The sequence below is a fragment of the Gymnodraco acuticeps genome, unplaced genomic scaffold (assembly GCF_902827175.1).
Source record: "Gymnodraco acuticeps unplaced genomic scaffold, fGymAcu1.1, whole genome shotgun sequence".
NCBI lineage: Eukaryota > Metazoa > Chordata > Actinopteri > Perciformes > Bathydraconidae > Gymnodraco > Gymnodraco acuticeps.
The window spans coordinates 586,196-601,354 of NW_022990214.1; the positions used below are offsets into that span (position 1 = coordinate 586,196).

Consider the following 15,159-nt stretch of genomic DNA (forward strand, 5'->3'; position numbering starts at 1 on the left):
GAGGCACAAGAGTTTATTTCCCCCCAAAATGTGACTGACTACATTGAGTGCAACACTGACCTGAGTTTGACTTGCCACTTGAACACTGTGTTTGGTCCACAGTCTGGATGTAGCTTCAGAAAGTTAGTATCACTGTGAAAGGAAGAAACAGAAATAATTCTCTGGTTAAATACATTAAAAGCTATCCTTTAACTATTGTTTGTGTTTAGCTGTTCCCGTTGCCTACCTTGTCTGGAAGATGAGGGTGAAGTCCTGTTCCCTGAAGATGACCCTGGCCGTGTCCCTGCAGATCCCCTTCGTGTAAACATTCACCACCATCAGGTCGGTTCCCTTCTCGTACGAGTCATTCTTCAAAACCTGCAGGTTGACCATGGGCTCTACGACTGCAGGGAAATATTGAAGGTAGAAACAAACTCATATTTACCTGCTCAATAAATCAATGCTCACAATCTGAAGAGCAAAACAACCTTGGAAGTGTACAAACAATACTTTGTTATTGCTTGATCTACCTGCATATGTTGTATACACACACAGGATTTATCACAATGCAGGGGTATGGAGGAGCAATATTGTAATTTCCTTAAAAAGGTAATACAATTTGATATTTAACTTTAATCTAATAAAACCCAATAATGTAATAACTTCATCAATGATGTACAGAAAGGACTTTTTTTTAAACTAATTATTAATTAAAGGTGGGGTAGGTAAGTTTCAGAAACCGGCTCGATTGTACACAGCTGAAAAGAATCCGCCCCTTCCTTACAGAGCACCTCCTCCAACACACATGAACGCCGCGCACATGACGTCAGCAGACTGGTGAAAGTGGTCGCCTGTTGCTGGCGAGTCATTGAAGTACTGCTGCAATGCACGCCCAATGACGGCACGCCCAATGACGGCACGCCCAATGACGGCACGCCCAATGACGGCACGCCCAATGACGGCACGCCCAATGACGGCACGCCCAATGACGGCACGCCCAATGACGGCACGCCCAATGAGGGCACGAGATACATTTGTGCGTGCACGAGATGGAAGGCTGACAGACAGGGCAGCAATCCAATCCGTTTAGCCGGCCCGGCTAAACGGATTGGATTGGATGTACTTGTTACAGCGCCACGGCTTCCACAGATGACATTTTTGTATGGATTTTTTGTCAAAGCACTTCAGATATTCATTGCTATCGGATGTTAAGAGCATTCCATGGAATATAACAAAAAGTGTATCTCGAGCCAGTTTCTGAAACTTACCTACCCCACCTTTAAGTAACATTTTGATGGATAATGTAATAATCAAACTATGTGCAGGTGTCAAAACCTGCAGTTTCCTGTGGCTTAAAGGGAGTCACCTATATAGGCTGTGGCTTCTCTGCAACACCACAATACTTCATTCAGATATTTTGCCTTTACTGAGATTTCGATATTGCACACGCCCATATTGCAATTTGAATAACATTAAAATGTTAACTGTGCGGCCTTCGCTCTAAATAATGCATTCTTGATTCTCAAAACCTCCTTAACTGACCTTCCTGTTGTTTTATTTCCAGAGGGGGCTCCTCCTTGGACTGGTCTTGCTTCTCCTCTCCGTCACAGCTGCCCTGCCTCTGGGCTACAGCAGGTGACTGGCTCTGTTTGGCTGCCATGCCAACAGCTGGTATCGAACCTGCTTCCTTTGAGTCAAGCTGCTGCTGGCGAATCAGAGTACCCTGTTCTGATTCCTGCTCAACAGGCTTTTTCTGTAGCTCAGAGTCAGTTCTATCTCCCTGCGTTTCAGGAGAGGCTGAGTTCACTTCCTTGTTGAAGCCGACAGGTAGCTGGTCATCTGTTTGGAGGCCGTTAACGGTGCTGACGGGAGCTGCTGGTTGGTCATCACTGCTGTGTGCTGCTGTTCCAGATCTTTCTGAAGAATGGTTACGCTTCTCTGCCACCTGAATAAGAAAAGACACAAGGGATTATACTACAAATCCACCAGGGAATGACTTCAATATCTAGGAGAAGGAAGAAATCTCAACCACACTATTTATTTTATCTAACAACGACAGTTAACAAGGAGAAAAGCTAACAACTTGATTCCAATTCATACCAAGTTCATGTACTGTAAGTTTATTCTTCTGCAAAGTTGACTTTTGAACACTAGATGCTGTGAAGACACGTCACTACGCAACAAACAGACAGTTTGCTTGTGTCTGCTTCACTCCTCTTTATCAGGCAAGCTGTTGTGTGAACAGACTGAGTAACATCAAGTTTATTTGCAGACGCAGTAATAAGATAGGGTTTGTTTTTTTTGTATTAAAGTTTATAAAAATGAAGATCTTCCAAGCTTAAGAGGCAGAGCCGTTATATTATTAGATCTAGAAATGTTACTCTATTCCTGTAGTGTGGTCTATGTATCTTGGTAGGCTGTTGGCAGCCAGAGGCGGGGCTTGAGTTGTTTAACTCTGTAGGTCATATGAGGCCTCTACTATGAAGCAGGCTTAGAGAGGTGACTTCAGGGTTCTTGCTTTGAGTTTACAGTCATACCGTATACGTAGGGTTGGGTTCCAAAATTGAGATTCCATAAAATTCGGTTCTGCTTATCGATTCCTAAAGAAATGCATCTCGCCGCTTTCCCTACTGTTAGACGGGGGCAGGGCGGGAAACGTAGCGAACACAGTGCTAGTTGGGAAGCAAAACTTGATAAGAACAAATAACAATTGTCCAGTACCAGGACTAATGAGAGTTGTGAGGACATGAGGCTCCAGAGACTGGGGGAATTGTAAATTCTCAAATTGCACCACTTACAACTAACTTGTGATTGCAAAAAAACAATGCAGATATGATATGTATGTAATGTTATTCAATAACAGCATCCAAATTAAACAATATGAATACAGATTTGACTAAATGTTTTCATCAATGTATTTTTCTCCCAGTGAAATTGGTTATGGGACTTATTTTCACCCTCTCAACGAACCGAAAAGCAGATCTGGAATCAGAACCGGAATTAGGCCTGTCACGATAATTAATTTTGACGATACATTTTCCTGGAAATTATTGCGATAAACGATAATATTGTCGGCACTATTGTAAGACCATTATTAGACCACTGACATAATGATAATATATAATAATGACTCAAGTACATCCTTTCAAACAGAACTTTTTATTTTACATTCAACATTGCAAATGAAATGTGAAATAATATTCAAATATATAAATTATATATAATAAATAAAACAAATTAAATTAATTAAATCACACAAAACCAAAACAATACATTAAAAAACAGAAAACAGAGCTCTATCTATTTATATATCTAAATAAATATGAGCACACATTGTCTCACAAGCAAAAAAAGCCTCAAGTGTACAGTCCACTGTCCATACAAAGACGCAGATGCCTCAACAGGCCATATCCAAATCTGTTTTTCAAAGTTTTCGAGCAAGGAACACCAACATGTTTGCATTGTCGTCGGGCAAATGCATCTTTGATTGTAAACTGTCGGGAAGGTGGGGGCTCTCCATCTCCAGCTGCCGTGTTTGCTACCAGCTGGGGAAACGGAATGGGGTGGTTGTGTTTCAGGTGTAGTTTAAAATGCGTGGTATTGCCTGCTTTTGTCGCTACCTTTTTTAAACAAATGCGACACACCGCCCGGCTCATTCAAGTCCGTATTCGCCTCGTTGATTTGGCTTGAATCCAAAATACTGCCACACCGGAGAATCCAGATGTGTGTAGTTAGGTTTTGTAACCAATTCCATTTCACTTTAAATTCCCCTCGAGTAAGTCACACGTTGTCTCCCGCTTGTCGCTATATTATTCATTTGGATGCTACACTGCTGCACGTGCACATGGAGTGTCTGACTCCTGACCTGGCTGTGTGTAAGCCCCGCCCCTCACAGCGTGCGTGGCCGGCAGCCACAGCGCGCCTGGCTAAAATGCTGGTCACATCCTTATGTAAACGGCAATGTATCGAGCTCAGAAAAGTTATCGAGTCCATTTTTATTTATCGTACGATAAGTCAATTTATCGATTATCGCGACAGACAGGCCTAACCGGAATCGTTAAAATTCAAACGATCCCCATCCCTAGTCGTACGCCATTGTTTCACTTCTTACAGAGGTGGATCACCATGGTAACTTATGGTGCTCTGAAGCATGTTATGTTCTAGATAAGAGATCAACTCGTATAAAAGCTTTGCCTGTTGACAAATCAAAGGATCAGGATTGTACAATTATATCACACAAATATGAATACGTTTAAGGCTAGGAAGTTATAATGAAGGCTAAAAGAAACATGGCAGGGAACAAATCGCAGATGGATGTGTTCATAGAATATCACCGACTATAATTACATTTGCGGTAAGCAGACAATGTTTTACATCTATTTTTGGTTATGAATTAAGAAACCTATTTATTCTATGGTATAGCATAATGCAACTACATTGCTTTTAGGCTGGAGTGTATATTTAACATTTTCAAATATGTCTAATATAATAGTCTACTCTTCATTTGTGAAATATTCCTAAACGCTGGGTTGATTTACTGAGTTTGAAACTAGCGTCTAAAACCGCTTAGAAGGATCATTGTTGTTAGGGTTAGTTAGGCCAGATAACACAGATATGTAGGGTATGTGGAGCTGGCTCAGTAGTAAAGGACTATGAGGACTAGGTATTGAATTAAAAACTGTTTTCTAACCAGTCAGTTATGCTGCTGCCAAGCTATGCAGGGCGGGTCATGCCAAGAGAAGCATTAGGGAGTGCTTGGCTTGCACGCAAAAGGATGACCGGAGTCTGTCTTCTCAAATAGTTCAATTTCACCCTCTGCCCTAGTAGAAGGCGGATATAAATAACCATGTGAAAACGGCACACTCTCCATCAAGACATTTGTTTATCACAATATGGCAAGATGTGTCATTAAATTGCTAATAGGGCTGCACGAATCAGAAAGAATAACTAAATTGGGATTATTTTTGACTGATATTGCACTTGCGCAACATTAGACCATTTCTGAACCTTTATAAACAGCAGGGTTTCCCACACATAGACTTTACTTGGGTGGGCCGCCCAGGTATATTAACGGCCGCCCAAGTATATTTCGCGACCCATTTAGGTTTTTTTAATTCGTCCACGACCACGACGCCATCTGCGATCGATTAACTTGTGGACAATGATCCCTCGCTCTACGCCTCCTGTACCCAGTCCCGGACTGGCCATCGGGAGGACCGGGGGGTTTCCCCGATGGCCTGGCCTGTTAAGTGGGCTGCCTCACACAGGGTGACTGGCTGTCTACATGATGTGGTCTGCCTCACACAGGGTGACTGGCTGTCTACATGATGTGGGCTGCCTCACAGGGTGACTGGCTGTCTACATGATGTGGGCTGCCTCACAGGGTGACTGGCTGTCTACATGAGGTGGTCTGCCTCACAGGGTGACTGGCTGTCTACATGATGTGGTCTGCCTCACAGGGTGACTGGCTGTCTACATGATGTGGTCTGCCTCACACAGGGTGACTGGCTGTCTACATGATGTGGCCTGCCTCACACAGGGTGACTGGCTGTCTACATGATGTGGTCTGCCTCACACAGGGTGACTGGCTGTCTACATGATGTGGTCTGCCTCACACAGGGTGACTGGCTGTCTACATGATGTGGCCTGCCTCACACAGGGTGACTGGCTGTCTACATGATGTGGTCTGCCTCACAGGGTGACTGGCTGTCTACATGATGTGGTCTGCCTCACACAGGGTGACTGGCTGTCTACATGATGTGGTCTGCCTCACACAGGGTGACTGGCTGTCTACATGATGTGGTCTGCCTCACACAGGGTGACTGGCTGTCTACATGATGTGGTCTGCCTCACACAGGGTGACTGGCTGTCTACATGATGTGGCCTGCCTCACACAGGGTGACTGGCTGTCTACATGATGTGGGCTGCCTCACACAGGGTGACTGGCTGTCTACATGATGTGGTCTGCCTCACACAGGGTGACTGGCTGTCTACATGATGTGGGCTGCCTCACACAGGGTGACTGGCTGTCTACATGATGTGGTCTGCCTCACACAGGGTGACTGGCTGTCTACATGATGTGGTCTGCCTCACACAGGGTGACTGGCTGTCTACATGATGTGGTCTGCCTCACACAGGGTGACTGGCTGTCTACATGATGTGGTCTGCCTCACAGGGTGACTGGCTGTCTACATGATGTGGTCTGCCTCACACAGGGTGACTGGCTGTCTACATGATGTGGTCTGCCTCACAGGGTGACTGGCTGTCTACATGATGTGGTCTGCCTCACACAGGGTGACTGGCTGTCTACATGATGTGGTCTGCCTCACACAGGGTGACTGGCTGTCTACATGATGTGGTCTGCCTCACAGGGTGACTGGCTGTCTACATGATGTGGTCTGCCTCACACATGGTGACTGGCTGTCTACATGATGTGGGCTGCCTCACACAGGGTGACTGGCTGTCTACATGATGTGGTCTGCCTCACACAGGGTGACTGGCTGTCTACATGATGTGGTCTGCCTCACACAGGGTGACTGGCTGTCTACATGATGTGGGCTGCCTCACAGGGTGACTGGCTGTCTACATGATGTGGTCTGCCTCACACAGGGTGACTGGCTGTCTACATGATGTGGTCTGCCTCACACAGGGTGACTGGCTGTCTACATGATGTGGGCTGCCTCACAGGGTGACTGGCTGTCTACATGATGTGGTCTGCCTCACACAGGGTGACTGGCTGTCTACATGATGTGGGCTGCCTCACACAGGGTGACTGGCTGTCTACATGATGTGGTCTGCCTCACACTGGGTGACTGGCTGTCTACATGATGTGGTCTGCCTCACACAGGGTGACTGGCTGTCTACATGATGTGGTCTGCCTCACACAGGGTGACTGGCTGTCTACATGATGTGGTCTGCCTCACAGGGTGACTGGCTGTCTACATGATGTGGCCTGCCTCACACAGGGTGACTGGCTGTCTACATGATGTGGCCTGCCTCACACAGGGTGACTGGCTGTCTACATGATGTGGTCTGCCTCACAGGGTGACTGGCTGTCTACATGATGTGGTCTGCCTCACAGGGTGACTGGCTGTCTACATGATGTGGTCTGCCTCACAGGGTGACTGGCTGTCTACATGATGTGGTCTGCCTCACACAGGGTGACTGGCTGTCTACATGATGTGGTCTGCCTCACACAGGGTGACTGGCTGTCTACATGATGTGGTCTGCCTCACACAGGGTGACTGGCTGTCTACATGATGTGGTCTGCCTCACACAGGGTGACTGGCTGTCTACATGATGTGGTCTGCCTCACACAGGGTGACTGGCTGTCTACATGATGTGGCCTGCCTCACACAGGGTGACTGGCTGTCTACATGATGTGGTCTGCCTCACAGGGTGACTGGCTGTCTACATGATGTGGTCTGCCTCACACAGGGTGACTGGCTGTCTACATGATGTGGTCTGCCTCACACAGGGTGACTGGCTGTCTACATGATGTGGTCTGCCTCACAGGGTGACTGGCTGTCTACATGATGTGGTCTGCCTCACACAGGGTGACTGGCTGTCTACATGATGTGGCCTGCCTCACACAGGGTGACTGGCTGTCTACATGATGTGGTCTGCCTCACACAGGGTGACTGGCTGTCTACATGATGTGGTCTGCCTCACACAGGGTGACTGGCTGTCTACATGATGTGGTCTGCCTCACACAGGGTGACTGGCTGTCTACATGATGTGGCCTGCCTCACACAGGGTGACTGGCTGTCTACATGATGTGGTCTGCCTCACACAGGGTGACTGGCTGTCTACATGATGTGGTCTGCCTCACACAGGGTGACTGGCTGTCCACATGATGTGGTCTGCCTCACACAGGGTGACTGGCTGTCTACATGATGTGGTCTGCCTCACACAGGGTGACTGGCTGTCTACATGATGTGGTCTGCCTCACACAGGGTGACTGGCTGTCTACATGATGTGGTCTGCCTCACACAGGGTGACTGGCTGTCTACATGATGTGGTCTGCCTCACACAGGGTTGACTGGCTGTCCACATGATGTGGTCTGCCTCACACAGGGTGACTGGCTGTCTACATGATGTGGTCTGCCTCACACAGGGTGACTGGCTGTCCACATGATGTGGTCTGCCTCACACAGGGTGACTGGCTGTCTACATGATGTGGTCTGCCTCACACAGGGTGACTGGCTGTCTACATGATGTGGCTGCCTCACACTGGGTGACTGGCTGTCTACATGATGTGGTCTGCCTCACACAGGGGGACTGGCTGTCTACATGATGTGGGCTGCCTCACACTGGGTGACTGGCTGTCTACATGATGTGGCCTGCCTCACACAGGGTGACTGGCTGTCTACATGATGTGGCCTGCCTCACACTGGGTGACTGGCTGTCTACATGATGTGGCCTGCCTCACACTGGGTGACTGGCTGTCTACATGATGTGGCCTGCCTCACACAGGGTGACTGGCTGTCTACATGATGTGGTCTGCCTCACACAGGGTGACTGGCTGTCTACATGATGTGGTCTGCCTCACACAGGGTGACTGGCTGTCTACATGATGTGGTCTGCCTCACACAGGGTGACTGGCTGTGTGCATGATGTGGTCTGCCTCACACAGGGTGACTGGCTGTCTACATGATGTGGTCTGCCTCACACAGGGTGACTGGCTGTGTGCATGATGTGGTCTGCCTCACACAGGGTGACTGGCTGTCTACATGATGTGGTCTGCCGACATGGCCATTGTCCTACAGATCATAAATCAAAGCCCTTGATTGGTCTCTGTGTGTCATTCAAGCTCGGGATAACCTCAGCTCAGGTGAGGTAAAGGACTCTGAGTGTTTAGATAGTTAACTTAGTCTAAGTTCTCAGGGGGTCTCAAACGGTTTGGTCACCATTTATGTAAACACATATTTCCATTTGAGAGGGGAGGGATTTGTAAAATATGCATGAATACAAATAAAAAAAGTTAACTAGATGAAAAAAGGTAACTTTTAAAACTTGTTGAGAGCTAAAACTAGTCTTTGCTGCTGGACCAGGGGGAGAGGAGGGAGACCGGAGAGGCTGATTCAGGAGCACAGACACACTCACAACTATAAATGAACCAAAAATAAATAAACAAGTGTCAGTGTTTTTTCATATTGAAAATGGTATGTTATTGGTTAAGGCCATGATTTTATGATTATTGAAATGCATACAGTTTTGTTTCATATAGGTGTTTCCATAGATCTAGTCTCTTTATTTTCCCCTCAAAGTGCACCAGATTGATGCATTTAACTCCAAAATGTAAAACAAAATCTTACCGGAGGAGCATGCCCCTGGACCCCCCCACTTAAAATCACATGGATAGGTTCCTAAATACATTTACAATTTTTTTTAAATAGTAACCCATGTCCATATGTTTATTTGTGGGTAGTAGATTTCAACTATAGGGCTATCACTATTGGCCCTGCCTGTACCTGTTCGCTCTGCCATCGCGTGAAGGGTCTGCTAACAAGCGACCAACAGAAAGGTTCATGTTAATGTTGTTGCACGTCACAAAGGCACGTCAGACCTAATCCTTAAAATTATAAGGGTTAAATTGGTAAAACAATACATTTTGACTTTCTAAATAAATAAACACAACAACGTTTCTCACCTGAGTTTTGTTAGTATGGCTGCCAGCAGCGACTCCTGCTCTCTGTTCCTCTCCTCCGCCTTTGTTGTCTCCATCTCTGCGTTGTGTCTGTGGGCTCCGACCAGCGGGCAGGTGTGTGTGAGTGTCCCTGTCGGCAGGTGACATGGCCTCCTTGGTTGCCGCGGGCAGCTGTGTGACGGTGCGCTTGGCACTGGGTTCCTGAGGCTCTCCTTCCGTGACTGCGACAGGCTTGCTGGTGGGGGCTGAGCCATCTCCAGCTCCACCTTTCACCCCTGCAGAGTCTGTAGTGGTTTTGTCACACGCTTGTTTGTTTTTCAGGCCGCGCTTCACCCCCCGCTCTGCCTTGCTGCCACCGCGCCTGGACTCGCTGTGTGCCGGTGTCGGGGGAGGCTGCTGATTTGGCTGCGTGGAGGACACTCTGGGTTTCTCTGATGACTCCGAGGGAACGGGCTTCCCCTCCAGTTCCTTCTCTTTTTTGGTCTCAATAGGAACTGTCTCCTTCTCCTTCTTATTTGACTGTATAAGAATAAGTAGAGGAAAAACATTGTATTTAACCAGCTGCAGACTGAACTGAAGACCCCATTTACAGTAATAACTAATTTTACACAATTTCATAAAACAATTAAATATTATGCAAAAAATGCTTCATGTATAATGTCACATGTTAGGGGGAAAAAACACGAATGTACTCAAATAATAAAAAATGTAAATAAAAAGGCTTAGGATCTGGCAATTGGATTTCATTTAGCTTATTTTAACTAATTAGCTGGATAAATATTAACAATGTGCAATTGGCTGAGTACATTGCTGGTAGTTTAAGTGATTTTAGTCATTTATTTCTTATTTATAATCAAATAGCTGGATTGAGTTGGTCACAATGGGGCTTATCTATTCAATGACATACTAAGTTCATATATTATATGAGAAAATCCAGAAATCGCATTAATATTACAGTGATTTAAAGTGTGCACCTAAATAATGACATAGTTAGGAACACCTTTGTATAAGATACGTACTCCATATTGACCAATGCCCAAAGCTTATGTGTCGGGACTAAAAACATCAGAAGGTTGCTTCCCTGAATCTAAATGAAAACCAGTTATATGACTCACCTTAAGCGAAGGCCAGATGTGGAAGGGAATCTTCTTGTGCATGATGACGTGCAGGAAGCCTCCCTTCTCCTTGTGTTGGACTCTGCTGCATGACGCCTCAATCTCCTCCTGCAGCTGGCAGCTCCACTGCCGTCCATCTGAGCAATTATAACATGCATACAGATGTTTTTAGAACAGAACTGGAATCCACATAAATGGTAAGTATGCAATCACTTGAGATGGATGCAACTTTGTCCGTTGTCCTTGTGGTTGTATTTAAATTGAACTTGACTGTTTTTATTGATGCTCCACTGTAGTTTCTGTACAATGAATATGCATTACTAGGACTCACCTGGGAAGTGCACATGGCAGTGAGTATCAGTGAAGGTCGTGTTGATATCCTCTATTCTCTGCACCCCCTCTCCACAGCGCAGTCTGACCGTCACTTCATTGACATTCTGCTTCCAGTCCACAAACACATCTGGAAAAACACAACAGAGTTGACCTTCACATACTGTTTGTGTGAAATCAGAGACCACTTCCCTTTTCCACCCTGGTCATTAGAATACATTCAATCATAGATCAAATAAAAAAACAACACAATCAATCTCATCTGGTCAATATGGAATGAAATAGAAGTGCTTTTTAGTAAGGTGAATGTGGTGAACATGCTATAGAGAGGGGCAGTGATGACAAATCTCTTTAGACATAACCGATTTGATGAAGTGCTCCCTCAAAAAAAGCAATGGGATTTTTCTTATTTTCTTTAAGCATAAACGCAATCGCCAGAAAACAAAAAGCTAACATAAGGCAATAAAGGAACTACATGATGTCCACATGAATTCCCGTCACTACCGCTAAGCTAAAGACAGTTAATGTTCAGCGTGATGGCCTTTAGTAGTCTCATTTAGTCACTTGTTTGCAACCACTGTTTGTATGACACATAGAAGCTTCAGACATTCACCAGTGGGCTATTCACCGACATATTTTAAGTCGTAGAACAAAATACACTGAACAAAAATATAAATGCAACACTTTTGTTTTTGCTCCCATTTTTCATGAGATGAACTCAAAGATCTAAAACATTTTCTATATACACAAAATAACCATTTCTCTCAAATATTGTTCACAAATCTGAAAAAATCTGTGATAGTGAGCACTTCTCCTTTGCCGAGATAATCCATCCCACCTCACAGGTGTGGCATATCAAGATGCTGATTATACAGCATGATTATTGCATAGGTGTGCCTTAGGCTGGCCACAATAAAAGGCCACTCTGAAACGTTCAGTTTTATCACACAGCACAATGCCACAGATGTCGCAAGTTTTGAGGGAGCGTGCAATTGGCATGCTGACAGCAGGAATGTCCACCAGAGCTGTTGCCCGTGAATTGAATGTTCATTTCTCTACCATAAGCCGTCTCCAAAGGCGTTTCAGAGAATTTGGCAGTACATCCAACCGGCCTCACAACCGCAGACCACGTGTAACCACACCACACCAGCCCAGGACCTCCACATCCAGCATGTTCACCTCCAAGATCGTCTGAGACCAGCCACTCGGACAGCTGCTGCAACAATCGGTTTCCAAAGAATTTCTGCACAAACTGTCAGAAACCGTCTCAGGGAAGCTCATCTGCATGCTCGTCGTCCTCATCGGGGTCTCGACCTGACTCCGGTTTGTCGTCGTAATCGACTTGAGTGGGCAAATGCTCACATTCGATGGCGTCTGGCACGTTGGAGAGGTGTTCTCTTCACAGATGAATCCCGGTTTTCACTGTTCAGGGCAGATGGCAGACAGCGTGTGTGGCGTCGTGTGGGTGAGCGGTTTTCTGATGTCAATGTTGTGAATCGAGTGGCCCATGGTGGTGGTGGGGTTATGGTATGGGCAGGCGTATGTTATGGACGACGAACACAGGTGCATTTTATTGATGGCATTGTGAATGCACAGAGATTCCGTGACGAGATCCTGAGGCCCATTGTTGTGCCATTCATCCACGACCATCACCTCATGTTGCAGCATGATAATGCACGGCCCCATGTTGCAAGGATCTGTACACAATTCCTGGAGGCTGAAAACATCCCAGTTCTTGCATGGCCAGCATACTCACCGGACATGTCACCCATTGAGCATGTTTGGGATGCTCTGGATCGGCGTATACGACAGCGTGTTCCAGTTCCTGCCAATATCCAGCAACTTGGCACAGCCATTGAAGAGGAGTGGACCAACATTCCACAGGCCACAATCAACAACCTGATCAACTCTATGCGAAGGAGATGTGTTGCACTGCGTGAGGCAAATGGTGGTCACACCAGATACCGACTGGTTTTCGGACCCCCCCAGACCCCCCCAATAAAGCAAAACTGCACGTTTCAGAGTGGCCTTTTATTGTGGCCAGCCTAAGGCACACCTGTGCAATAATCATGCTGTCTAATCAGCATCTTGATATGCCACACCTGTGAGGTGGGATGGATTATCTCGGCAAAGGAGAAGTGCTCACTATCACAGATCTTTTCAGATTTGTGAACAATATTTGAGAGAAATGGTTATTTTGTGTATATAGAAAATGTTTTAGATCTTTCAGTTCATCTCATGAAAAATGGGAGCAAAATGTATAACTCTTTTAGGCTCATGATAACCACAGATCTTATTTCAAGCATCTAAAAGAAACGTGTTCAAAGAGACACTGACTTCAAGACGAGGGGGCCGTAAGTGCTAAATTGCTAACTCATTTCCAGGTTTTAGGAGTGGTTCCTGAACCTGTGTTGTATCTAACACTGAGAAAATACAGTCACATTGCACCTGCTCAGATATTCAGGGCATATCGTTACACTATGCCCAAATGGGTCATCCTGGGACGTAGCCTGAAGCCGGCATTACAGCAAACTCAGCAAGCAAAGCAGCAAACTGCACACCAGGGCTATTCAATTAGTTTGGAATGGGGCCAGTTGATGGAAATGATCCAAATCAAGGGGCCGGGAAAAAGATGGCTTTAAATATGAGCAATCATATCAAGAGCTTCAGATACAGTAAATACTCCAACAGCATAGTGGAGTGCATATATTGTGTTTAATTAAATCAAACAACATAGCCCCACGGCCTTTAGAGATCTAAATGGCAAGTTCAGAACTCAGTAGGCCTACATGTGAAGCTCATTTAACCATCAACATCATTTCATTTGATTTAGGTGAAATAATCTAATCATTCACGCAGAGATGCAATCAATGACAGGAGTTGTCACTACAGCAGCTAGTAGGTGGGTTCGAAACCCGAGCCCGTCAAAGTTTTCAGGCAATGTCTTCCCCTCTATCTCTCAATGTAACACCCTCTCTGGAATAAAGGCACTCTGGTCCAAAAGAACATCGTTAAAAAAATAAAAAATACTTTAACATTATACTCAAAGGGCCGGTAAATATCACCCCGGGGCCGGATTTGGCCCGCGGGCCGCCAAGTAAACAACAGCCTTAAGGCAAGTGATTTGTGCATTTCACAGTAGACTAAAGAGTGATAACTTCAGTCAAAGAGATCACAAAATGAAAAACAAACACGTACCATTGTTCATAGTGACTTTGGAAGTGAATGAAAATAAAGTATCATCGCAAAAACACAACGAGTGTTAAGTTTCCTGCCAGCAACGAAGTCATGTACGCACACTAAATGTAGTCTTCCACAGCTAGAGAGCCTCGACTTTCCCACTGTCACTTCTTCACTCTAACCCACCCCTCCTCTCAATCCCTCTAGAAAGGTCACAAGCAACACCCAATCCCTGCAGCTGGTGACAGTTGCATTTCCAGTGGAGCCACGCCCACAGTGTTCTCTCATAACTGGGTAACACACTACACCGACATCAGGGCTTTCCACAGGATTTTGTGACACTATGGTGGGAGGACCTCAGACCCTTAATGGAGGACTAGGAGCATTTTTTTCCTGTAAGAAAACGTGACACATTTTGAAGTGATATGCATCAATCTGGTGCTTTTTGAACACAAAATAAGGAGGTTCGATCTGGGGATGGGTACCGAAATCCTATTAAACCAGGGCTACATTTTTAAAGACTGTGGGATCGATAAGCTCCGACGTTAAAAAGTGTAAAAGTAGAACATAGCAGAGTGTAGAAATACTCTGTTACAAGTAAAGGTCCTGAAATTAAAATGTTACTCAAGTAAAAGTACATAAGTATAAGCATCAAAATATACTTCAATTACCAAAAGTAAAAGTACCCATTTCAGAATAATATATATGATATGTTTTATAAAGATTGATCATGAAAGTGTTCTCAAAGCTGGTGAAGGTGCAGCTAGTTTGAAGTACTTTGTATACTGCAGGGTAGCTTGTGAATTTACTCCAGGTGGAACTAAAGTCTGATTCAACACTTGATTAGATTTCACATCATTCATCCACATCGGTGAAGTTACTAGAGGTATTAAATACATGTAGTGG

At 45.5% G+C, this 15,159-nt stretch overlaps 1 protein-coding gene across 4 annotated transcripts in view; it reads right to left on the reverse strand.

Moving 5' to 3' along the window:
• The window catches only part of usp19 (ubiquitin specific peptidase 19), a gene marked incomplete at its 5' end in the record, with an annotated part of 35,842 nt that extends 24,639 nt beyond the window's left edge, over nt 1-11,203 (reverse strand). For all 4 annotated transcript variants that reach the window (XM_034218441.1, XM_034218439.1, XM_034218438.1 and 1 more), the window contains 6 exon segments: nt 61-132; nt 227-383; nt 1,522-1,924; nt 9,632-10,147; nt 10,744-10,880; nt 11,075-11,203. In XM_034218441.1, coding sequence (XP_034074332.1) covers nt 61-132; nt 227-383; nt 1,522-1,924; nt 9,632-10,147; nt 10,744-10,880; nt 11,075-11,203 — 1,414 coding nt within the window.
• Between the last annotated feature and the right edge of the window lie 3,956 nt (nt 11,204-15,159).